At 42.0% G+C, this 24,625-nt stretch overlaps 1 protein-coding gene across 2 annotated transcripts in view; it reads right to left on the reverse strand.

Moving 5' to 3' along the window:
- Window positions 1-24,625, reverse strand: part of ZSWIM8 (zinc finger SWIM-type containing 8) — a gene marked incomplete in the record, with an annotated part of 160,939 nt that overhangs the window by 34,531 nt on the left and 101,783 nt on the right. For both annotated transcript variants that reach the window (XM_077454531.1, XM_077454532.1), the window contains 3 exon segments: window positions 7,241-7,365; window positions 10,139-10,237; window positions 23,918-24,101. In XM_077454531.1, coding sequence (XP_077310657.1) covers window positions 7,241-7,365; window positions 10,139-10,237; window positions 23,918-24,101 — 408 coding nt within the window.

Genomic DNA, 24,625 nt, shown 5'->3' on the forward strand with positions numbered 1-24,625 from the left:
ATGGCCAGGGACCATCTGACCCACAGCTGGTTCTATAGTAACCTGGCAGAAGTGTCTAATCGCATAGCAGGCTAGGTGCCAGAAGATGGCAGTAGGACGTCTCTTCTTGCTGCCTGTAAAAGCCATCTGGTGGTAAATCAGCCACTAGGATGGCTTTTTACAAAAAAAGGGAATCGGCTGAGAAAAAAAATAAAATAAAAAAATTATCAGGATGATGCTTGTAGCTGCTGATATCATCCAGGCATAATCACTTCAATGGACGTCCTACAGGGGGGCAAGTGGTTAAACATCATCAATCTTTTAACCTAAGCACTGACCCATTATCTGTACTGCCCATTTCGTATTTACTCCTCTTTTTTTTTTTTTTTTTTAACCACTTCAATACAGGGCACTTTCACCCCCTTCCTTCCCAGCCCAATTTTCAGCTTTCAGCGCTCTAGCGCTTTCAGTGACAATTGCGCGGTCATGCTACACTGTACCCAAATGAAATTGTTATCATTTTGTTCGCACAAATAGAGCTTTATTTTGGTGTTATTTATTCACGACTCCGTTTTTTTTTTTTTGCGATATAAGCGCAAAAAATGCGGAAATTTGGGAAAAAAACAATATTTTCTTTTTTCTATTTGAAAAGAAATCCAATAAAATCAAATTTTGTCATAAATTTAAGCCAAAATCTATTCTGCTACATGTTTTTGGTAAAAAAAATTCCGTTAAGTGTATAATAATTGGTTTGTGTGATCACGGACATATGTACGCAAATGATCATGTACATATGTGTGCAGGTGATCACGTACATATGTGTGCAGATAATCATTGGGACGTGATTTTAGTGGGACATATGTGGGGGACATGTGTTTTTATTATTAGGGACATGTGTTTTTATTATTTGGGGACATGTATGTTTTGGGGACATGTGTGTTTTGGGGACATATGTGGGGACTGTGTTTTCACTGTGTGGTGTGTTGTGTGTTTACACTACACTGATGATCAGTGAGTAAAAAGCTGTGAAAAGCAGCCCATACTCACTGATCATCAGCCGGCTGCAGCGTTCTGCTCTCCTCTTCTCAGCGGTGACTTCCGTGTGAGGAGAGGAGAGCCGATTGCCTAGCAACCGGCTGTTTGTTTACATCACATGACGGCCGTGATTGGACACGGCCGTCATGTGATCAGGAGGGCCAATCACAGAGCCCTCCTGCCGATCTGAGATGTGCCGTGTCCGGGTGACACGAGCACATCGGGATCGCGCCGCTGCGCGGGCGCGCGCGCGCGCGATCCCGCTGCTCCTGAAGGACGTTCCTGAACGTCCTATCAGGAGCAGGCGGCTCCCACCCGGCCGTATATATACATTGGCCGGGTGGGAAGTGGTTAAATACAATGTTCATATTACTTCCAAGGCCAGCCATAGACGGATCAAAATTTAGTCAGTCAATCTAGTGATTCAATACAACCAGCCTGTCGGGTTCTTCTTGTGCGATCACCGCGACAGCTTTTGCCGCCGCCGCTGATCATTGAATTCTGACTGCAGGGAAACCACACTGACTGTGCTGATGGTGGAATCTAGTGAGTTTTCTTCCTCAAATCCATTGTTGAAGAAAAGAAAATTGCATAATCTATGACTCCTCCGCCTCCTAAGCTGCTAGACAGATCATCGTTCTGCTGTGCAGTACTGTCTCCTCATCTCTCCTGTTTGGTTTACACTGTGGACCTGCAGCCTGCTCCAAGAAACAAAGAGTGGAGACTGTCAGGTGGTGTTGTGATTAATTACAGCTTTCATTCACAAAAACACAAGCTGACAATAGCACAAGCCAGATACTACACTAAGCTGTCTCAGACTAGAGTAGTAGCCTGCCCGTGATGTTGTCAGCTTGTGTTTTAATGAGTGAAAGCGCTCTTTTTGATCTGCAAATCATTCACAAAACAAGCTGACAGTTTCCACACACTGTCCTGAAAGAGGTATTAAAAGCAAACAAACATTTATCATTTTGCAGCTTACTATTTCTTAGATGTGATGGCAGCATTCATTTTCTTAATTCTATTTTCATCTGGTGATCCAGCAAGTCTGCTTTTTAAAAGAACAAGCTCTCCAGCATAACGTATAAGTTGCAAATGAGACACCATTTCTAACAGGGAGTCCGGCCAAAATTATTATTTTTTTTATTAAGTCAGCAACTACAAATACTGCAGCTGCTGACTTTTTCATGAATGGGCACTTATCTTTCCCGGAGTCCAGCGATGTCAGCAACCGAGCAATCGCTCGGCTCTCGGCTGCTCCTGGCGCCATTCTAGGTGAGGGAATCGGGAAGGTGAAGCGTTGCGGCTTCACTTCCCGGTTCCCTACTGCGCATGCACGAGGCGTGCAACACAATGGGAATGGTCCACGCTGTCTCCAGGACCCGTGTGTGTCCCAGCAGACAGCGCACCAGGACATGAAGAGGCATAGACTCTCATAGACTGTCTTTGACCGGTATCTGCACCCCTCCCCCTGAAAGGTGCCAAATGGAACACCGGAGGGGGGAGGGTTCCAAAAAGCGGAAGTAAAATTTTTGTGTGAACCTCCGCTTTAACATCAGCAGGGGTGCTTACAATGATCAGCTTGCATTTACTTATGTAAAACCTTTATCTTAAAAGGAAGAAAAAAAAATGTTTGCTGTAACTACTTATAAAGTGTGAGCTAGAGTTTGGCTTCAATTTGTTTGTGTACATCTAAAACCCCCTCCCCCATGACTGACAATACTGCTGTCCAGATGTGTCCCCTGTGCTCCTTCCACCAGAGTAGGGGCACTCTTATACAGGAGGTGTGTTACTGGCCAGATCGCCAGGTGATAACAGAGGGGAAAAGGCCTAAGGAAAAAAAAAAACTGATGCAGCCACCACATTGAACAATTGGTAAACGGAAATGCATGACATTTTTGGGTTTATTACTGCTTGAATATGAGGCTGCAGATCCAGACTGTGTGTACTGAGTAGGACAGAGGAGGCGGCACAGCACTGCAGAATAGAGAGGCGGCAGGCGATCAATACTGGCTGTAAATCCCCCCCTCCCATTGGCACATAAATATTATTTAGGCATTGGGGCAATGAATGGAAGAAATTATATATTTAACTCCCACTGCTGGCCAAGTGCTATGTGTATTCATCTAGCGATATATCATTGTTAAAGTAAATGAACACGCATTCCTACACCTTAATGAATAGCCTGGTCCTGACAAATATTGTTGATCCAGTTGTCACAATAAATATATGACACTTTTACTTATAGAATATTTTTTAAAACAGAATATATCTATAGTACAATATTAAGCAATGTATCATTCTATATATTTTCCTAAGTAAACAATGCCTAATTAGACTTTGTTCATACTGTAGCTATACAGCTAGACTGTTCAGGGACACATGTTGAAGCTATAAAGCAAATAGATAAGGGTGAATTATCGCTCTGCCTCAGGCATAATAAAACCCAGAAGCAGCCCAGTCTAGGACACTCTTCTGTACTCACAATTGTCATTAGTCACCACTAAGTGGGCAACATGCCTTCTGCATTCATTACGATATCAAACTTATTACAATTGCAAAATTAGTGCAAACCCATCTTAAAGAATAACAGATAACTATAAACCTAATTACATTTTTTTGGGGCTCCAGCTGAGTGGACCTGGTGGGAAACAAGCGTCTGCAAATTATTGATTTATTGGGTATTCCCTTCATTTAGGATCCCTCTTTGAAAAATTCTGTGCTTGACCCTCATTCCTTTAAAGTTGTATTCAATCCAAAAATGTATTATATTGCAGCTTACTAATGAGATGATGGCTGCATAATTTTTCTTTTCTTACGCTTTCCACCCCCCTCGGTTTTCACCTGGTGATCTGGCCAATAACACACCACCTGTATTACAGTGCCCCACTCTGGATGAAGGAGAATGGGGGCACCTTTGGAAAGCAGCATTGTCAGGCTGGTCAGTGTTAGTGTATTTAAATTTGCTAGTTCATCTAACAGATGGCAAACTCCAGCTAATACTGTGTAAGCAGTTACAGCAACAGTTTTGTTTGTTTTTGGGATAATGGTTTTACCCAGGTAAATAAAAAGCCGATCACTGTAAGCACCCCCTACTAGTGTTAATTGGCTTGTCTCATCTCTGTAACTTATACATTCTGCTGGAGTTTTTATTCTTTGAAAAAACAACAGACTTACTGGCTGGATCACCAGATGAAAATAGAAGAAAGAAAGGCTAAATCAAAAAAAAAAAAAAAAATACAAATGCAGCCATCACATCTAATAAATGGCAAGCTGCAATATTAATTCGTTTGCTTTTGGGCTTAATACCACTTTAAGAGCTAATTACATGAATGGGGTGTTATGCTGTACGCCTCATCTTTAGAACAGTGGATCAGAAAGAGAGAGCTGAGAATTTTTATTTTTTATTGTTTATTTAGATTACTGCCGTAAGTACTGCTAGTTTTTCTCTGCCTGCCACTAAATTTTAAGCCCTCATGTAAAATAATAAGAAGCTCTAGCATCCAGGCAGGTAAAAAAAGGAAATGAAACAGAAAAAGCTGAAAGAATACTTGCAGAATCATTTAGTTTTTCATTTAGTTCTGTAACTATCCATGAAAAAAACAAATGGGAATGTTTTCCTGTAACTCATTCAAAATGCTCTAGGTGTGCAATCTGCTGCAGGTGTCAATATAATCCTAACATCCCTAAACGCAGTGCATTTGCCTGCACTGGATCACACGGTACCACTGCACCATGCAATCCGGGTGCAGTGCAATTTTGAAAAGTGGTGCATGCACGACTGTTCGTGCGATTCAGTGCAATTTCAGCCCATTCAAGTGAATAGGCTGAAGATCGCTCAGGAACATGGTGCAGGTGTGAACTGGCCCTTAAAATGACCCTGTTGCTAGACCTTTATTTTTCCAAATATCTTCCCATACAATTATATGTGCATTAAATAGGGCTGGGGAAAAAAATCTATTTAAATATTGAATTGAGAGGTCAAATCGATTCAAAATTTCAGCAAATTAATTTTTTACACTTTTTTCTCACCAGAATCGACGCCGACACCGCGGCTTCAGCCTAGTCCGTGAGGCCGGATGCTGCGGACCAGGCTGAAGCCGTGGCCTCGCCTAAAAACTCCTGCCCGCAGCTCCTCAGGACCTGCACGGTGTCCATCAAAAAAATTGGAATCGTGAATCAAGCTGCTTTTTTTTTTTTTTTTTTTTTTTTAGAAAAATCGCCCAGTTCTAGCATTAAACTTATTTTATGCATGTGCTTTACCCGTAAATGTCTCTTGTGTAAATATCCAAAATCAGAGACTGCTGCTAGGTTCCGCCACCTTGGATGTGAGGTCAGTAGCCCCAGCACCATCAGAACTGTCACTTAGGTGACACTATAGTATTCAGCTTTGCATCTACATAAAGAGGTATGTTGGCAAGGGAGAAGACGGTATGACATTCCCAGAAAAGGGGGGAGCTTTAATTTAAAAAGAGAAATTGGGTTGTGCTAAAACTCAACTCTTCCTTAAGTAGTTCAAATTTTTTGACATTTTATAGGCACATTGCTGTGCCTTTATCTGGGAAAAAAAGCGCATTCCACTTTTACAGTCAAATTTTAGAAAACTTTACTATACGTTTGCCATTTGTCCCCATTCTCACAGCATACGTAAAAGAAAAACAAATTAGAAAAATATATTTCTTACGTTTTAGATGTTCCTGAAGAGAAGGCCTCATGGCAGATTGCAAGTGTTTCTGGACAGTGCCTGTCCTCACACAGACTGGGCATTTACTGAGCTATCCCTCATTAACACACATTGCAGGAGGTCAGCTTCTACATTTTTATCCCTTTGTTAGGACAAAATGTTCCAATCTAGTTTACAACTGATAATGAAGAGCTGCCAACAGTACAGATCGGTTTAATTCTGTTAAATATTACTCCACAAACTCCTCCTACACATTACAAAGTAGGGAACGCTTGATATTTTTACGCATACAAGACACCTTTAAGGGTAACCAGCTATTTATAAGTCATGCTATGTTAATGGGAACATGTATAAAACAAAGTCAGTGCTATCCCAATTTGAGTGCAAAAGTGGAAAGTTTTTGAAAGTTGACGGTATGTCAGTCTGGCTTTGCTTTTTGTAGGGCTGCAACTAACTATTATTTTCATAATATAATTTTGTAATATATTATATGCTGGCCATACAAAAACAATGTCTTCCTTAAAAAAAAAAAAAAAAATGATAATTTTAAGAACGTTCGTTTGATTTTCTAATCATTAGTGGGGTCAAATCGACGTTCGTTTTCAACCACGGCGACAGCAAAATTTAGAAATAGAAAGCTGCTTGGTCAAAGGAATTTTCAGACAGTGTATGTGGTTTGCATTCAGAAATTGCATTCATTTTAAAACAGAATGTTAAAAACAAGTGAAAATTTTAAACAGTCTTTCTTTCAGCGAATGAACAAAGATTTTTCATATGAATATTCTGATCTGAAAATTTATGCATGTGGATCAATTTTCTTTCAAAAATTTGCTTTTCATCCGTTTCTACAGTGCTTTTTGCTGTGCGTTGAGTACAGTATAGAGGGCCCCTATAGCAAGGTAAAGAAAACTTCTGGCTCTAGAACCACTCACTTCCTGCCCAGGACTACATGTCCCATGAGGCATTGCTCCTCACACATTCACAAGTTCTCAGGCACTAACTGAAATGTATGAACGGTGTGCTGCACTGTATTTCCTGATATGTAAACAAATAATGCATTTTGTATGCAGGCCAACTAATCAGCTGACCGATTAATCGATTATGAAAATGGTAATCGATTCATTTCATAATTGATTAGTTGCCGATTAATCGATAAATTGTTTCAGCCCTAGATTTTTGTGTCTTTGTTCTCTCTAGTGAAGTAGTTAGAAATTTAGGGAGCGATGTAAGAAAATAATTTAGTCATCCACTGGAGTTATATGGGTAAGCGTCTTCCAAACTTTACAGCCATACCGAAAATACATTTTACATAGAATTTACACAATTGCGTCCTCATGCAGAATGACCATCTTTGTACACAGTCTTACATATTACCATATTATACAGGATTCATATAGCACCAACAGCTGGAGGGAGACAGTACACTTGAATACAAGAGGGATTGGAGGATTGGAGTTAGAGCTTACATTCTAAAAAGGAAGGGTAAAGTAATATAAAAGGCAAATACAAGTCATACTGACATTGTGTTTTGGACCATGGAAATACCTTTTTCAGCTTGGACTGATCATCTTTGTAGGTAATCATCAGAGCTAGTGCCAAGTCACCCTTTTCTCTTCTTGTTCCTTCACAAAGCAAAGGATGCTCAGCTTCACTGACTGTGGTCTTCATACCTGTGCAAAAGAGTGAGCATTAAAAAATGCTATTTTCACTATGTTTACACATTTTTTAAACATTCGGGGGGAAAAAAAGGGGGGGAGGTGCTGGACTTAAAAAACACCCCCCCCCCCCCCCCCCCAAAGTCAGAACTTACAGTGGAACTCCAGCCACAAAAAATATCATCAGTAAACAAATATATTTGTTGTTGAAAATATTTGTTGGTTGTAAAAGTGTAATTTCAACTTTTAACATAAGCTGTACCTTCACAGTTCTTAAAATGTAAAATATCTAGCTGTGTTGATCAATTCATAAAACTGTGTTGCATTTTGTCACCCCTCACCAAAATATTATACTTGAATATTCTCAAAGAAATGATTTTCTTCAGTTTGTTAATGGCTGTTCTAGAACATGTAGCATTACATTATATCTGCTGAAAATCACCCAAAACACACAAATCTGTCTCAAATCTGAGCTCTTTCTAAACAATGAGGTTCATTTTAATGTGGCTTGGAGGTAAAGGCTAAACACAGTTTTGAATCAGTGTCCAGTTTACTGTCACTCACTAGGATTCTATATTTTACAAAGAAAAAGGGGCACACAGTTCATTTGTTCCAACAATCCATAATTCATGGAAGCATTCGATGATGCCAGAGTATAGCGAGAGTGTCAGGGCTCAGCCATTCTTTAAATGCATAGCTGGTTTGTATTACAGCATAATACTGTTCTAATGGAGACCTTGTAATCAGTCCTCCAAAGGTCATCTGTGGTCTTGAGGTTAAAAAAAAAAAAAAAAGAAAGAAATATGTGACAGTTATTGATTACCTTTGTTCGTTGAAATGAGAGAGGAGGTCGTTCCTGCCTTCATAAATAATGATAAAAAATTAACTATACTAACGACTGATCAATAAACAGACAATGTAGGTATAGCATACATAGGAATTAATGGGTGTACAAATCGGATTCCAAATCCAGTTGCATGACAATGTCAACGTGTACTGACAATATGCATCTGATTATTTTGGAGCTCTCATGTATGCGCATCTTTGAGAATGGGCCAACAACGGACATTTTTAACAATCACAATCTTTGCTTTTGAGATGGTAACACTTGGCAGACATTTCTCCTCTGACGGGGAGAGAATACAAGCACACAGACCTGAGTGGTAAATCTGCACTTTCAGAACAATTTAAGAGAGTATACTCAGTTTCTTACAAACGTGCATTCCTGGCTCCTAATTTCTGGTTCTCTGAAGCTACGGCTTAAACAAATTAGTTGAAGATTCAAGAAACTATTAATAGCCATGTCTTAAAGGATAAGTTCGCCCTTTCAAAACCATTTTTTTTTTAAAGTACATTTTTTGCAGGTAAAAAATATGCATTTACAATTTTTTTTCTTAGGTATTTGTAAAGCTGTACACCCGCGGTAGGCAGAAAGTGGGTGCAATGCAAGGCTCCTGCAGACTGTCAATGTAGTTGACTGCTCATACCTCCGATATGAGAAAGCAGTTACTTCAGTCCAGGAAGCTCAATGGACTATGAGAGCGCTCACCAGCACCCTCACAGTTCATCAAGAACTACAGCCACAAAGGCTGATGGCACTTGTAGGCATTCATTCACAAAACTCTCAATGAATGAAGCGATTGTCTGGGAAGAGCCCCAAACAGTTGTGCCATTTTCAAATTGTGACAGCAGGTGCGGGGAGAAGGTCACCGGCCCGATGTCACAGGGAGGGGGGGTAGATCAGGGGGAGAGCGGCAGGCGTGGGAACAGGTTACATGTTCCACCCTATAAAGTGGTGGAAAATGTAACAAGTTGCCAGAGAGGAACTTATCCTTCAACTATTTATGTCAATCAGTTCTGCATCATCCTAATTTAAATAGCCATGTTAGACATTAACACACCACAGAATGCAAAGACCATATGAACGTTTAATACATAAATCAAATATAATACAACTGTGCGTGTCACACTTCGTGTGCAGCCAACTGTATCTTCATTTTAGCATGGCAAGAAAATTTATGTAATCAAACAATTTAAAAGCCTGGGAAGCAGATTACATAAAGGATCACTTAAAGCGGTAGAAGCAAATAATTATAGAGCTGCTGTCCATAGAAACCAATCAATTTTAAAATAATGAAGCAAACTACAATAATGAATAGAAGTGTTTAGCTAGCGCTTTACTTTTTCTTTCCTTCTACTTTCATATACCAGCTTAAGAACATTTCTTTACAATGAGTAACCATTTGTGAAAAGAGTGGGGGGCACAACCACTACATTTTTGCAGGGGTCCTAGAATCATTTCCCCCGACAAATATACATTCCCAAAAAGTAGGCATTCTGTATACATATATATTATGTTTAAAGGCCTTGTCATGTATTCACAGCTGGGCTTTCTGCAGTGTATGCAGCCAAGGCTATGGGCAGGTCTGAAGCTGGTGCCGGTAGTTTGTTATAAAATATTGGATTACTGGGTAAGATTATAAAATTCTGGTAGAATAGATCCCCCCTTCTCATAAACACAAACTAACTGGTACAAGCCAAGTACAAAAAAGTGCCAATTATTAACATGTGAGTGGAGCACCATAGCAATCCATTGACCTTATACTTCCAGGTGGTCACATAAATGGTTTTAACACAACCTTAAAACCCAACACTTGTGAACAATGCCTAAGGGTTTATAAGCTCCAGCTAATTTTAATGCTTGGTCTTATTTTAAATAATTATCACCTAATTAAATGAAGAGGTAAACAAAAGGAGAATGGCTGATATGTATTCATGATACACGCACCTAGTGCAGCAACAGCTGCCTCGAACCCCAGCTCTTCATCCCCAGGCATCTCGTTGTTACGGTTACGACTTGGAGGACGGGAACCTGTTGGGGATACAACTGCAAAAAGAAAGCAAATTAGCTAATAGCCAGTAATCACACAGCTGTCGGTCCATGTGCTCTTACTCTAGAATATAAATGATACTTCCCTGACGTTGACAGCAATATAAAGGAATGCATATATAAAGGCAGCATACAATTCTCTTTGTATTATCTATATACAGCATACTACAGACATTCTACAAGGGTCCAAATCAAAACCTGTGTAATATACCAGATCTGAAAAAGAATTGAAAACTTAACTCCAAGGAAACTGCTAAATACAAAGATGAAATATATATAAAAGTGCTGTAAAAGAATTAGTAATTTTGTCAATTACTAGAGTTTATACTGCCCTGCCACACAACTGTCCCCCCGCCATTATGCACCGGTCACTGCAAGAAGTCAAATTCAGGGACTAAACACTGCTTGAATTAAAAATACATTTGATTATTTATCATTGAATACAGAGCTGCATTACATTGGGGGTTGATTTACTAAGGGCAAATCCACTTTGCACTACAAGTGCACTTGGAAGTGCAGTCGCTTTAGATCTGAGGGGAAGATCTGAAATGAGGGGAAGATCTGAAATGAGGGGAAGATCTGAAATGAGGGGAAGATCTGAAATGAGGGGAAGATCTGAAATGAGGGGAAGATCTGAAATGAGGGGAAGATCTGAAATGAGGGGAAGATCTGAAATGAGGGGAAGATCTGAAATGAGGGGAAGATCTGAAATGAGGGGAAGATCTGAAATGAGGGGAAGATCTGCTGATTTTATCATCCAATCATGTACAACCAAAAATGCTGTTTTTTATTTCCTTGCATGTCCCCCTCGGATCTACAGCGACTGCACTTCCAAATTGGAGTTGCCTTTCATAAATAAAGCCCCCTGTGTCTTTTTCACCTGCCTGGAGTTCAGCATTAACCACTTCAGCCCAGGAAGGATTTACCCCCTTATTGACCAGGCCATTTTTTACAATACGGCACATCGTTACTTTAACTGAGATTTGCATGGGTGTGCGACGCTGTACCCAAATAAAATGTCCTTACCCCCCCCCCCCCCCACAAATAGAGCTTTCTTTTGGTGGTATTTGATCACCTCTGCGGTTTTTCTTTTTTGCGCTATAAACAAAAGATGACCGGCCATTTAAAAAATGTAATGCTATAAATACATTTCTCAAAAAAAAAATAATAAAAAAAAAAAAATATCTATCTGCATCAATTCAAAAAAAAAATCGCACTACACAAAAAAGGTGCAGAAATCCTTTTTTTGCCACACCGGAATCAGATCACATGACTGTGAACACCCACCCGGTTCTTGCAATCGCCCTGGGGTGCTATTAATTTAACATTGACACCGCTGGCAGATTGCATGACCAGAGTGCAATTTCAGTGTAGTGCAGGAAACACTCAGCATTCATCGTGTTTCCCACACCGCATATATACGAACCAAACCTGAAGCTTTTTTACCTTCATGCATGTGAAATTCTCTCATCTAATGACCCAATTTTCAGTGAAAAGTGCCAAAATTTCACCATTCATCAGTCAGTGAGAGAGCCATGAGGTTTAAAGCAACACCAAACTGGTTTAACCACTTTCAGACCGGACCATTTTGCTGGTAAATGACCAGAGGTCTTTTTACACTTTGGCACTGCGCTGCTTTAACTGGTAATTGCGCGGTCATGCAATGTTGTACCCAAACAAAATTTGCGTCCTTTTCTTCCCACAAATAGAGCTTTCTTTTGATGGTATTTGATTGCCTCTGCGATTTTTATTTTTTGCGATATAAACGTAAAAAGACCGCAAATTTTGAAAAAAAATGATATTTTCTACTTTTTGTTATTAGAAAAATCCAATAAACTCAATTTTAGTCATACATTTAGGCCAAAATGTATTCAGCCACATGTCTTTGGTAAAAAAAAAGTCAATAATTGTATATTTATTGGTTTGCGCAAAAGTTGTCACATCTACAAACTAAGGTACGTTTTCTGCAATTTACGCAGCTTTTAGTTTACGACTGCCTATCTCATTTCTTGAGGTGCTAAAATGGCAGGGCAGTACAAAACCCCCCCAAATGACCCCATTTTGGAAAGTAGACCCCCTAAGGAAATTGATAAGAGGCATGTTGAGCCCATTGAATATTTTATTTTTTTGCCTCAAGCGATTGAATAATGACAAAAAAAAAAATTTTTTTTTTTTTTTTTACACAAAGTTGTCACTAAATGATATATTGCTCACACATGCTATGGGCGTATGTGAAATGACACCCCAAAATAAATTCTGCTGCTTCTCCTGAGTATGGGGATACCACATATGTGGGACTTTTTGGGAGCCTAGCCGCGTACGGGGCCCCGAAAACCAAGCACCGCCTTCAGGCTTTCTAAGGACGTAAATTTTTGAGTTCACTTCTCACTACCTATTACAGTTTTGAAGGCCATAAAATGCCAAGATGGCACAAAACCCCCACAAATGACCCCATTTTAGAAAGTAGACACCCCAAGCTATTTGCTGAGAGGCATGTTGAGTTCATGGAATATTTTATATTTTGCCACAAGTTGCGGGAAAATTACAAACTTTTTTTTTTTTTTTTTTTTTTTTAACAAAGTTGTCACTAAATGATATATTGCTCATGCATGCCATGGGCATATGTGAAATGACACCCCAAAATAAATTCTGCTGCTTCTCCTGAGTACGGGGATACCACATATGTGGGACTTTTTGGGAGCCTAGCCGCGTACGGGGCCCCGAAAACCAAGCACCGCCTTCAGGCTTTCTAAGGGCGTAAATTTTTGAGTTCACTTCTCACTACCTATTACAGTTTTGAAGGCCATAAAATGCCAAGATGGCACAAAACCCCCACAAATGACCCCATTTTAGAAAGTAGACACCCCAAGCTATTTGCTGAGAGGCATGTTGAGTCCATGGAATATTTTATATTTTGCCACAAGTTGCGGGAAAATTACAAACTTTTTTTTTTTTTTTTTTTTTTTCACAAAGTTGTCACTAAATGATATATTGCTCACGCATGCCATGGGCATATGTGAAATGACACCCCAAAATAAATTCTGCTGCTTCTCCTGAGTATGGGGATACCACATATGTGGGACTTTTTGGGAGCCTAGCCGCGTACGGGGCCCCGAAAACCAAGCACCGCCTTCAGGCTTTCTAAGGGCGTTACAGTTTTGAAGGCCATAAAATGCCAAGATGGCACAAACCCCCCCAAATGACCCCATTTTGGAAAGTAGACACCCCTAAATTTAGGGGTACACTAGTGAGACTAGGTAATAAATGGCGGGTGCCCTGAAACTATAAAAAAATAACTAACCAACCAGCGTCACCTGTAACAGTTATATGGTGATCACTGGTGAAAGGGTTAACTAGGGGGCAATTAGGGGGCTTTATGCGGTAGTATATGGGGGTCCCTGGCGCTATAAAAAGCTGCAGCGAACCTAAATACCTACCTGCCTAACTAGCGTCACCTGTGACACTAATACAGCGATCAGAAAAACGATCGCTTATTAGGCTGGGTTCACACTGGAGCGATGCGGGAACGCCACGAATGCGCGGCGGGTTCCCGCATCGCATGCCTCCCGGCGGCAGTTCACACTGCCCTATGCGAACTGCTGGGAGTGTCAGTGAAATGTTACTGACACCCCCAGATCAGTTCGCATATCGCAGTGCGATCTGCAAACTCGGATCGCATGGTGTGAACACCCATGCGATCCGATTCTGCTGCGGGCCAAAAAAAGGGTCCCGTGCGAATTTGCGGCGGGTGCGGCGGGGGTGGCGGGTGCGGCGAATGGCTGAACTCGAATCGCACAGAGATCGGATGTGATTTGCACTGCAGTGCGGTGCGAATCACATTCGTTCTCATAAACCGCTGCAATGTGAACCCAGCCTTAGTGACACTGGCGACGGGGGGTGATCACGGGGTTAAACCTTTATTGGGGGGGTTAGGGGGGTACCTTAGAACTAAAGGGGGCTAACCCTAACTGCCCTAACAGTTATTAGTCACAAATGACACCCGCCGGGTGATCAGGGGGTTAAACCTTTATTAGGTAATAAATGGCGGGTGCCCTGAAACTATAAAAAAATAACTAACCAACCAGCGTCACCTGTAACAGTTATATGGTGATCACTGGTGAAAGGGTTAACTAGGGGGCAATCAGGGGGCTTTATGCGGTAGTATATGGGGGTCCCTGGCGCTATAAAAAGCTGCGGCGAACCTAAATACCTACCTGCCTAACTAGCGTCACCTGTGACACTAATACGGCGATCAGAAAAATGATCGCTTATTAGGTTGGGTTCACACTGGAGCGATGCGGAAACGCCGCGAATCCGCGGCGGGTTCCCGCATCGCATGCCTCCCGGCGGCAGTTCACACTGCCCTATGCGAACTGCTGGGAGTGTCAGTGAAATGTTACTGACACCCCCAGATCAGTTCGCATATCGCAGTGCGATCTGCAAACTCGGATCGCATGGTGTGAACACCCATGCGATCCGATTCTGCTGCGGGCCAAAAAAAGGGTCCCGTGCGAATTTGCGGCGGGTGCGGCGGGGGTGGCGGGTGCGGCGGGTGCGGCGAATGGCTGAACTCGAATCGCACAGAGATCGGATGTGATTTGCACTGCAGTGCGGTGCGAATCACATTCGTTCTCATAAACCGCTGCAATGTGAACCCAGCCTTAGTGACACTGGCGACGGGGGGTGATCACGGGGTTAAACCTTTATTGGGGGGGTTAGGGGGGTACATTAGAACTAAAGGGGGCTAACTCTAACTGCCCTAACAGTTATTACAGTCACAAATGACACCAATGCAAAAAAAAAAAAAAAAAAAAAATGACATTGGTGTCACTGTGACTGGGAGGCAGGGGTAATTGGGGGGGTGATCGGGGGGTAAAGGGGGGGGTGTGAGTGTGCCTGGCATGTTCTACTGTGTGTGTAGAGTGTTGGTGCAACTTACTGATCCGCTCTCCTCCGTGTCGGAACGAAAAATACCGACACGGAGGAGAGAATACATCACTTACTCTCCTGTGTTTACATTACAGGAGAGGAAGTGATGTCACCGGGGATTTCTATTCGTCGGGAGCGATCGCGAGGGGGTGGCCATGAATGAATGGCCGTCCCCTCGTCCGGGATCGCTCCCGAACGAATACCGACCGCCGCAGGCACCGGGCGGGGGCCCGATCGGGCCCCCGACCCGCGGGAGGCAAGGGACGTACATGTATGTCCTTATGCCTGCCCGTGCCATTGTACCGACGTACATCGGCGTGCGGCGGTCGGCAACTGGTTAAGATGAAAAAATATATTAAATGATGTATCTAACGTATTCTAAACCCACAAACACGTAAAATCGGTCTGTATATGCAGTAAAGCATGCTCGTTATACTCACTGTGGAACCTAAGGGGTTAATTCTGCTCATTGTGTAAAAAGGCTGTTTGAACCGGTCTTCTTTGATCCTCCCCTTCCACAGTCCCCAAACCAACACCTTAGTTTGGTGTGTATTGCTAGAGAGTTTTTTTTTAGTTTTTTTTTGGGGGGGGGGGGGTGCATGTGATCGGCACAGGGCCAATCAGCACTGTCCAGGAAGAGGGTCAGGGGTCATGCAGCCTCAAAGGACAGTCAGAGGAGAATGAAAACTCGCTTTAACCAGTGCTCGGCCGGAAACTGATAGGAGACTGCTATAAACTGCTGATGAGAAAATATTTAGCAGTTTAGATTTATAAAAATAATTGTATTTCCATGTTCTGTGTACTGTGGGAGATCAGATATAGTGTATGCAGGCTCCTGGGTTTAGTAACACTTTTTTTTTTTTTTAATCACTTATATTGCTCTCAGCCTCCTTCAGATCTCCATTCTTTGTGCTGCTGTGATCCAACTCCATGTTAGAGGGTGGCTACATTAGTTGTCCATGGTCCCACTGGATATAGGAATGTAGTCACCCTCTTTCTAGCTCCTGAGGTGGACTACAGACTTTGAACCATGGGATTTGTAGTGCGCCAAACAAGGGCAAGTGAGGGGGGAAATGAGAGGTGCAAACCTCACAGAGGGCAGAAAAACACAGTAAAGCCCCATACGCACTATCAGTTTTTCTGCTGAGTTTTTCCCTCAGATTTACCAAAACCATATAATATGAGGTCAAACCTCAATTTGTATGCAATCAGGCAGGCCCTTGTACTACATGGTTTTGGTAAATCTGAAGGAAAAACTCAGCAGAAAATGGATAGTGTGTATGGGGTTTAAGAAAGTTTATAGATTACAGGATTATTAAGTAGTGTGTGTAGTTTATTTTTTGGTGAATAAGGATATTGTTTAATATCACTTTAATATGCCCATCACATCTTATATACTGCTCGCCATGTTGATCGTATTTGGTTTTTGCTCAGCATTCTTATAAGAAAATGGCACTAAAAACCTATCAGACAGTAAACCCACAATCTGTCCTAGCAGGACTTTGACGGCTGCTTTTCATTATACAAGCCCGATGACTCTAGGCCTGAAGGTTCATCTTACACTGCACTGCCATGTGAAAAATCACAAAGTGTGCGAGAATGATTGATCATCCCCACTGCCGATTCGATTACTTAGTGATAGCAGAGCTGATCATTTAATTTTCCTCCGTAGAGGTACATTAGTCAGAGATTTGACTGACTAGTGACCAAATCATTCAGTGATGAACAATCCAATAACTGTTAGAGTTGCATCCATGCTAAACATAACATAATTATTTAAACATTTCTCAGGATGTAGTGACAGCATCCACTTCATCAGGACCGAGAGATGGCGTATCTTATTATACCAGCCTGGATTCATAGCGCTTTAACCACTAACAGCCCACAGCCATTTTCACATTTCAGCTGTGGACCCATTCATTCCGTATTCAATTTGATATTAATTATAGTACAGAAATTAAACTTTTTTTTCTTGAGGGGGGGGGGGGGGGTTGTATAACAAATAAATATATGAAATATTCGAAATATATTTCAAGTGCAAAAAGGTTGGGAAAAAAAAAGTAAAGTCAAGCAACAGCGAAAGTTTCATATTTGTGGCCACTGAAAACTTGTGTTCTTTCAGTGCTTTCTGCTGTGAGCGTTGATAACGAATTGCTTCACAGTGCCTGCAGCTACAGAGGTCAGTGCGGGCTTGTTTTAAAGGTTACTTTACTGGTTCTTAAAGTGGTTGTAAACCCTTACAAACCACTTTGACCTACAGGTAAGCCTAAATTAAGGCTTACCTGTAGGTCCAAGCAATATCTCCTAAACCTATATGGTGTAGGAGATATTTGCCCGAAAACAGGCACCGCTGTCTACGGCGCATGCACCGTAGACAGCGGCGCGCAGGCGCACTGAGCGCGGCATTCTCAGCGACGGAGCTGCCGCGCGTGTCGGCTGCCGTGCACATGCGCGGGAGTGACGTCATCGCGGCTTCGCCGAATGACAGCGGCGCAGCTTCGAGACCCCACCAACAAGATGGATGCGGTGGACTACAGGGGACAGCGGTGACTTCGCTGGCTCCTGTGTCAGGTAAGTGACACATAATGGGCTACTATGCGATGCATAGTAGTCCATTATGCTTTGCCTTTGCAGGGAATGAAAGAGGAAGTAAACTCATCAGGGTTTACTTCCTCTTTAAAGTAGATGTAACCTCAATAATCAAAATCGAATATATCTGATTTAGCATGTTAAAGCGGTATTAAACCCAAAACCAAAATGTAATATTTGAAGTTCACCAATCACTCAGTGATCTGGCCAGTAGCACACATCCTGTATTAGAGTGCCTTCACTCTGGATGAATGAGCACAGGGGGGACAGCAACATCATTCTGGGGGGGGAAAGGGATGCTAGATGTACTAGTAGATTTAACCACTTGTCGACCACCTAACTGTAAATATGTATCATTACTTTTTTCTTTTAAAAAGGTAAAATGAGAGATCTGGGGTCTTTTTGACCCCAGATCTCTCAATAAAGAGGACCTGTCAAAGTTTACCTTTCTTGTAACAGGAATAAAAGTGTTCAGAAAAAAAAAAAATGAAGAGACAGTGTAAAAAGAAAAAATAGAAAGTAAGGAAATTTTTTTTTTACAGCGCCCTGTCCCTATGAGCTCGTGCACAGAAGCAAATGCATACGCAAGTCATGCCCACATATGTACACGGTGTTCAAACCATGTGTGAGGTATCGCCGCAATCGTTAGAGCATGAGCAATAATGCTAGTGCAAGACCTCCTCTAACTTTATAATCTGTAAAAAAAAATTGAAAGCACCGCCTATAGAGATTTTTTTTTAGGTACCGTCGTTTGTCACTATTCCACAAGCGTGACATGCTGGGTATCCATTTACTCAGCGTAACATTATCTTTCACATTGTAGAAAAAAAAAATTGGGCTAACTTTACGGTATTTATTTTTGTTTGTTGTTTTTTTAACTGGTTCCCGATCAGCTCGTGCTTTTTACAGGGGCAGAATTGCTCCCCTGCGCAAAGCCCCATATGGGTATGGGGTCCTTTTAAGAGCCACCGGAGGGTCACGGGCCGGCTGCATGGCGGGGGACCTGATGCACGTGGCCGGCGGTCTCTATCGCTGGCGGCCACACGCAATTGCATGCACGAGCGCCAGCATAGGGGATTGTGTGTGTAACCACACAAATCCCTGTGCTATCAGATGAGAGGAGACATGTTTGTTCCTAGTAAGTAGGAACAGTGAAATGTCTCCTAAAAATGCCATAAATCTGTCCCATAGTTTGTAGATGCTATAACTTTTGCGCAAAAAAAATCAATATATGCTTATTGCGATTTTCTTTTTACCAAAAACATGTAGAAGAATATATATTGGCCTAAACTGATGAAGAAATTTATTTTTTTTAAAACATTTTTGGGGATATTATAGCAAAAAGTAAAAAATAGTTTTTTGTCGTTCTTTTTTTGTGTATAGCGCAAAAAATAAAAACCAGAGGTGATCAAATAGGGGAAAAATTATAAAAAAAATTAAGAGGTGACCAAATAGCACCAAAGTACAGCATTGCATGACCGCGCTACCAGTTAAAGCGGTGCAGTGCCAAATTGTAAAAAAGTGCTCTGGTCAGGAAGGGGGTAAAATCTTACGGGGCTGAAGTGGTTAATTCATTCAAGTCTATTTTTTCCCCAAAAAATTGTGTGTTAAAGACCATTTTGCAAATATAGTGTGACATAAAATATTGCGACCACCAGTTTATGCTCTAGGGTCTCTGCTAAAAATATATTATATATATATAAAATATACATATATACATACACACACACATATAAAATGTCTGGGGGTTCTAAGTAAAAATTTCTAGCAAAAAAATACAACAAATGTCAGAAAAGGGCCTGGTCTTAAAGTGGTTAAAGCCAAAACTCCAGCTAATAACAGCAGCCCCTGTTAGTATTAAATAGTTGTCTCATCTCTGTAACTGATGCATTCTGCTGGGGAGCTTGTTCTTTTGAAAAACAGACTTCAGCAGGATCACCAGGTGCAAATAGAAGCCAGAAAGCCTAAAAAATGAATGCAGCTATCACTTTTGGAATTCCTAAGCAGCAATAAAAATACATGTTTGCTTGTGGGTTTAATACCACTTTAATGAAAACCGCATATTTGTAAAAAAAATTTGGAATGATATGAAATTAATACCTGGTGAACCTGTCTAAAGGCCCTTACACAAGCACTTCCTGTTACGGATTGACAACGCTCTGTCAATATCTCCGAACTGTGCTTCTGTGTTGTCACACTTCCATGAACTATAGAATAGATAAATACTTGAATGACCAAAGCCTGGCCACGGGTCCACCAAACATTTTAGGTTAATCGATATAAAAAGTGCTGATTTTGTCCTATGTCAAAATAATCTGCTCCTGAGAGCTACAATCGACTGACATGTATTTGTTTTGTTTACATTTTTACAAGCATTGAGCTGGAACATGTTTCTTTTGTGCATAATTTCTGTCTATAGCAGCTCTGATAGACATATCAGAACCTCAGTTTTCAAAACTGACAGTCGGATCCAATAGCTGTGTGGGTGTGATCTCAGCTGTTAAGAATGTACAAGGTAAGTTACTGTATAGCTCTACAAATCACTAAAATAAACTGTAAAAATATGAAAAAGAATAAAAATTAACAATAAGGCAATTACATTTTGGCACACATTAGATCTAAAACAGAACAAAATGGAGTGCAATGTAATCACTTTTGTACCATGGTAAGTTTACCAACAATGGATCAGCAGCCTTTTATGGCAGCTGATCTGCCTGCTAATTACTGTGACCTGGGTGGCTGTGCAGCTGCTAGATTTCCTTTATGGGATTCTCGTGGTGCTACCACATTCCCCAAGATTCTCTAGGGTACCTCTCTTCCTGAGCGCCCTGCAGGCGTATCCCAAGTTCTGGACCACAGCTGCCACAGAGTCACCGAGTCCAGGTCTCAATTTAGAATGACGAGGGGTCAAATAACCGCTAAAGTAGCACTGCCTAAGTAGTTTTGAAACAGCATCACTAAAGGTTATGTTCACCTATTCTAGAAAACAATAAACGTACCCATATTTGCAGCAAAAAAGTGCATTTATGGTTTCTGCAAATAAGACTGCAAAGCACAAACATCATCCTCCAGCTTTAAGGTTCATACCAAGTGTCACAACACCCAGCGCCACTCCTCTGCTCCTCACCACGAGTGTGGGGAGCCATGCAGTCAACAATTGGCCTCTCGCACACAACTCCCTCCAGACCTCCAGTGTGTGAGGTGCCAGGCTGTCAGATTCCCTGCTGTGGCCGATGTATTGACTGTCTCATACTGGCCCCAGACTTTCTTACACCAGACACCAAGGTCTGGCAGGCACAGCTCGCTCTTCTTCCTGCAATGTGTCCCCCCTGGAAGACAAGGAGCTTGCCCCCAGACGCGCTCTTGATGCGGCTGTGCAGGAAAGGGGCAGAGCATGTTGCAAGGGCAATCTGATGTCAAGCATCAGATTGTGCCCCGGAACAAGTACATCTACCCGGGCTGGGGAAGTGCCAGAATACTTCTGCTGGTCCCCCTGGATCATACATGTGCCTATGAGGAACCCAGATTGAGGTCAGGCCTCCAGGCCCTGCCTCTACCTCTCATTGCCCAGCCACCTCTCTGCCTGTGCACTCTGTGGTTCTGATGCGTGGCCAGCGTGTCCAACACTTCCTATCCCTCTCACTCTAGACCCAGCAGATGCCTGCCCAGGGATCTTCCTGTATAAACCCTTCGGAACCAGCCAGCCATCATCCAAGACCACCACACCAGCAGCCCAGGGACATCTAACTGAGCGTGAGTACTGAACCTTCCCGTCTCTCCCCTTTTTGTGCCATATTACCACTCAGAATATCCTTTCCCCTTGCCGTGCCTATTGTCGCTGTGTAAACGGTTTCCCTTTTTGCTGTGTCATATTTCCTTTCAATAGACTTTTAACCCTTTCTGTGCTATACTACCTCCCCCATAGGATAATTTTCCCTTGCCATGCCTTACTGTCTCCTTCTGGACTGTGTCCTTTTTGCTGTGCCATATTTCCTCCCCATGGACGCTTAAAGTGTTACCAAACCTAAAAATGTTTTTTTTTTACCTTAATGCATGGTTTCAGTTTCCCTGTGCCCCCCCCCCCCCTCCCTGTATGAAGAGTAAGAGGGGAGAAGAGATCAGCACTCTGTATGGCTGATGGTCTCTTCTCCCCTCTTTTCCTCTTTACACTGCATTTAAGCAGCAGCAGGAGTCACTGGCTCTTGTTGCTGTCAATCAGAGGAATGCAATGAAGAGGAAGTGCAGTGGGGGGGCCTAAGTCACACTGTGTAAGTCTATGGAGCATGGCTCCGTAGACACACAGCTCGGGACCGCGGAGACCACGCTCTTCCTATAGCCAGTGGCTGGCTAGGGTGGTCCCTCTAAAGAGGAGGAGCCAAGATCATTTACCTTTCCTGTGCCTGTCACCTTGTTGACCATGTCCTTTTTGCTGCACCATATTTCCTCCCCATGGATGCTTAACCCTCGCTGTGCCACACTACCACTCAGAAGATAATTTCCCCTTACCGTGCCTTATCACCCTGTGGACTGTGTCCCTTTTGCTGTGCCATAATTAGTCTCCATGGACACCTAAACTTTGCTATGCTATACTACCGCCCAGAGGATCATTTCCCCACGCCGTGCCTTATTGTTGCCATATGGACTGTTCTCCCTTTTGCTGTGCCATAATCCCACCCCGAGGATCATTTCCCATTGCTGTGCCCCATTGCTGCCTTGGGTACCGTATCCCTTTTGCCATGCTGTATTCCAGCTGCATAAACTGTTAACCCTTGCTGTGTCTATTACCACATCATCTCCCTGTGCTGTGCCTAAAACTACCCATGAACTGTTTATCCATGTTGTGTCTCTGTGCTGTATCCTGACACCATCCCTCCCGTACACCCACGTTACAATAAAATCCCACGTGTTGGGTTCCATGGACAATCACTGCACTTTTGTTCCACTGAGAACTACAAGTCTGTCTACTGCAAGAAAGGAGGGAGAGCCGCTGAAATCATTTTATTCCCTAAATATGAGTGGAACACAAAATATGGTCCAAAATGGGAAGTTAGCCTTTAAAAGAGGGATGGCCCAGATGTCTAGCAAGATGGAAAACACTAACTAGTAAAGGACAGATAGTAAAAAGGTAGATAATTAAAAAAAACACAACAGGAATAAAAATAGAATGTGAAATAACCCGAGTTATGTTAAAGATGGTAAAGTGGGTCTTTCTTGCCCTCTTGTGGTGAATGCTAGAATTTTATCATTAAACACGTCTATTACCCAGAATGCCTGTAATGTAACATTTTAGAAACAGAAGAACGATAAACAGATTGAGAAAGGCTGATTTGAATCGGTCATGTTTTTATTGCTGTGCTCCTAATAAGGTTTGCCCTTGCTTATTTCCCAGACACAAGGGGAGTTATCAACAGAAGAAACAGGAAATCTTCTTAGTGGGAACAAAGCAATATAACATTATTAAAAAAATAATAATTATGCCAATATTCTTAAAAAGGAAAACCTAAACCAAACTAGATTTATTTCCTGGGGAAAATAAATAAATAAAAAAAATACAAAAAATCTGACAAAAGTAAAGCTATCCTACTCAGCCCAAAACGTAAACATTCAGGTAGAGTTGGGCTTTAATTACTTTTAAAAATGAATCTGTATGAGGCAAGATAATAAATTGAAAGTGGTTGTAAAGGAACAAGGTTTTTTTACCTCCATGCATTCCATGCATTAAGGTAAAAAAAACTGTGTACATCAGCCCCCCCATAATACTTACCTGAGCCCCCCCTGTACAGCAATGTCCACGAGAGCCTTGCACTCCCGAGTGACTCCTGCTGCTGCCAATAACCAATCAGGAGATGGAGGGGGTGGGGGTGAACCACAGCTATGTGTGTGTGAATGGACACAGAGCTGCAGCTCCGGTGCCCCATAGCAATCTGCTTGATGTGGGAGCACCCAACAGGAGGGAGGAGCCAGGAGCGCCAGCGTGGGACTTGAGAAGAGGAGGATCCTGGCTACTCCGTGCAAAACCATTGCACAGAGCAGGCAAATATAACATGTTTGTTATTTTAATGTAAAAAAATGAAAGCTTTACAATCACTTGAATGTATTCAGTAGTAAAGCAGCCACGCTTAAAACCACACAACTACAAATTTCTAATAGCAGTCTTACCTGGAGTACAAAGGACATCAAAAATGAAACTGGCCAACATAAGAGGGAGAACAGGCCGATAATCACACAAAGTGCCATCCCGTAACTCTTTAGCACGCTCACGAATAGTGTTCATTTCATTGCAGTCCAAAGGAATCTTCTTCAGTAGTGATACGACCTCAGACTCCTGGTATGCTAACTTCACCTAGAGAGCCAAAACACAACTCTAAATGCAAACACAACATCCATCATAATTTTAAAAAAAAATGGTAAGTGAACCTGTCCCCAGACTATTCACACTAATGTAGTTACATTGTCTAAGCAAGCCGTAAAAGCCCTCATACCTCTGTCACTATAGATATCTTCAACATTCATCTTAGAGGGCACCGAAATATAGTTTTTTACTGTCTATTGCAAGCTTGCTAGCCCTCTAATCTAAAAACATGTCTGTGCACCCCGTCCCTGTACAGATGTATACACTTAACTGTGCAGGAAAGTTCTGTACAGCCGCTGCATCTCTCAGCTTGTCATTTATTTTTACAGGCTGGCTACACGGAATACCTGTCAATTCCAGGTGTACATACAAGGCCCTCGGAACTTATGTACCAGTCCCATTAGCCGATATGAATGAGGCTTTAGGGTGGCCACACATGCTTCAATTTTTTTTATCCGATCGATATGCAATTTAATCAAAATGATCCGATACACGATCAAATACCCAAACTTCCC

The sequence above is a fragment of the Lithobates pipiens genome, unplaced genomic scaffold, assembly GCF_037356315.1.
Source record: "Lithobates pipiens isolate NorthernLeopardFrog02 unplaced genomic scaffold, aLitPip1_a1.2 Scaffold_25, whole genome shotgun sequence".
Taxonomy (NCBI): Eukaryota; Metazoa; Chordata; class Amphibia; order Anura; family Ranidae; genus Lithobates; species Lithobates pipiens.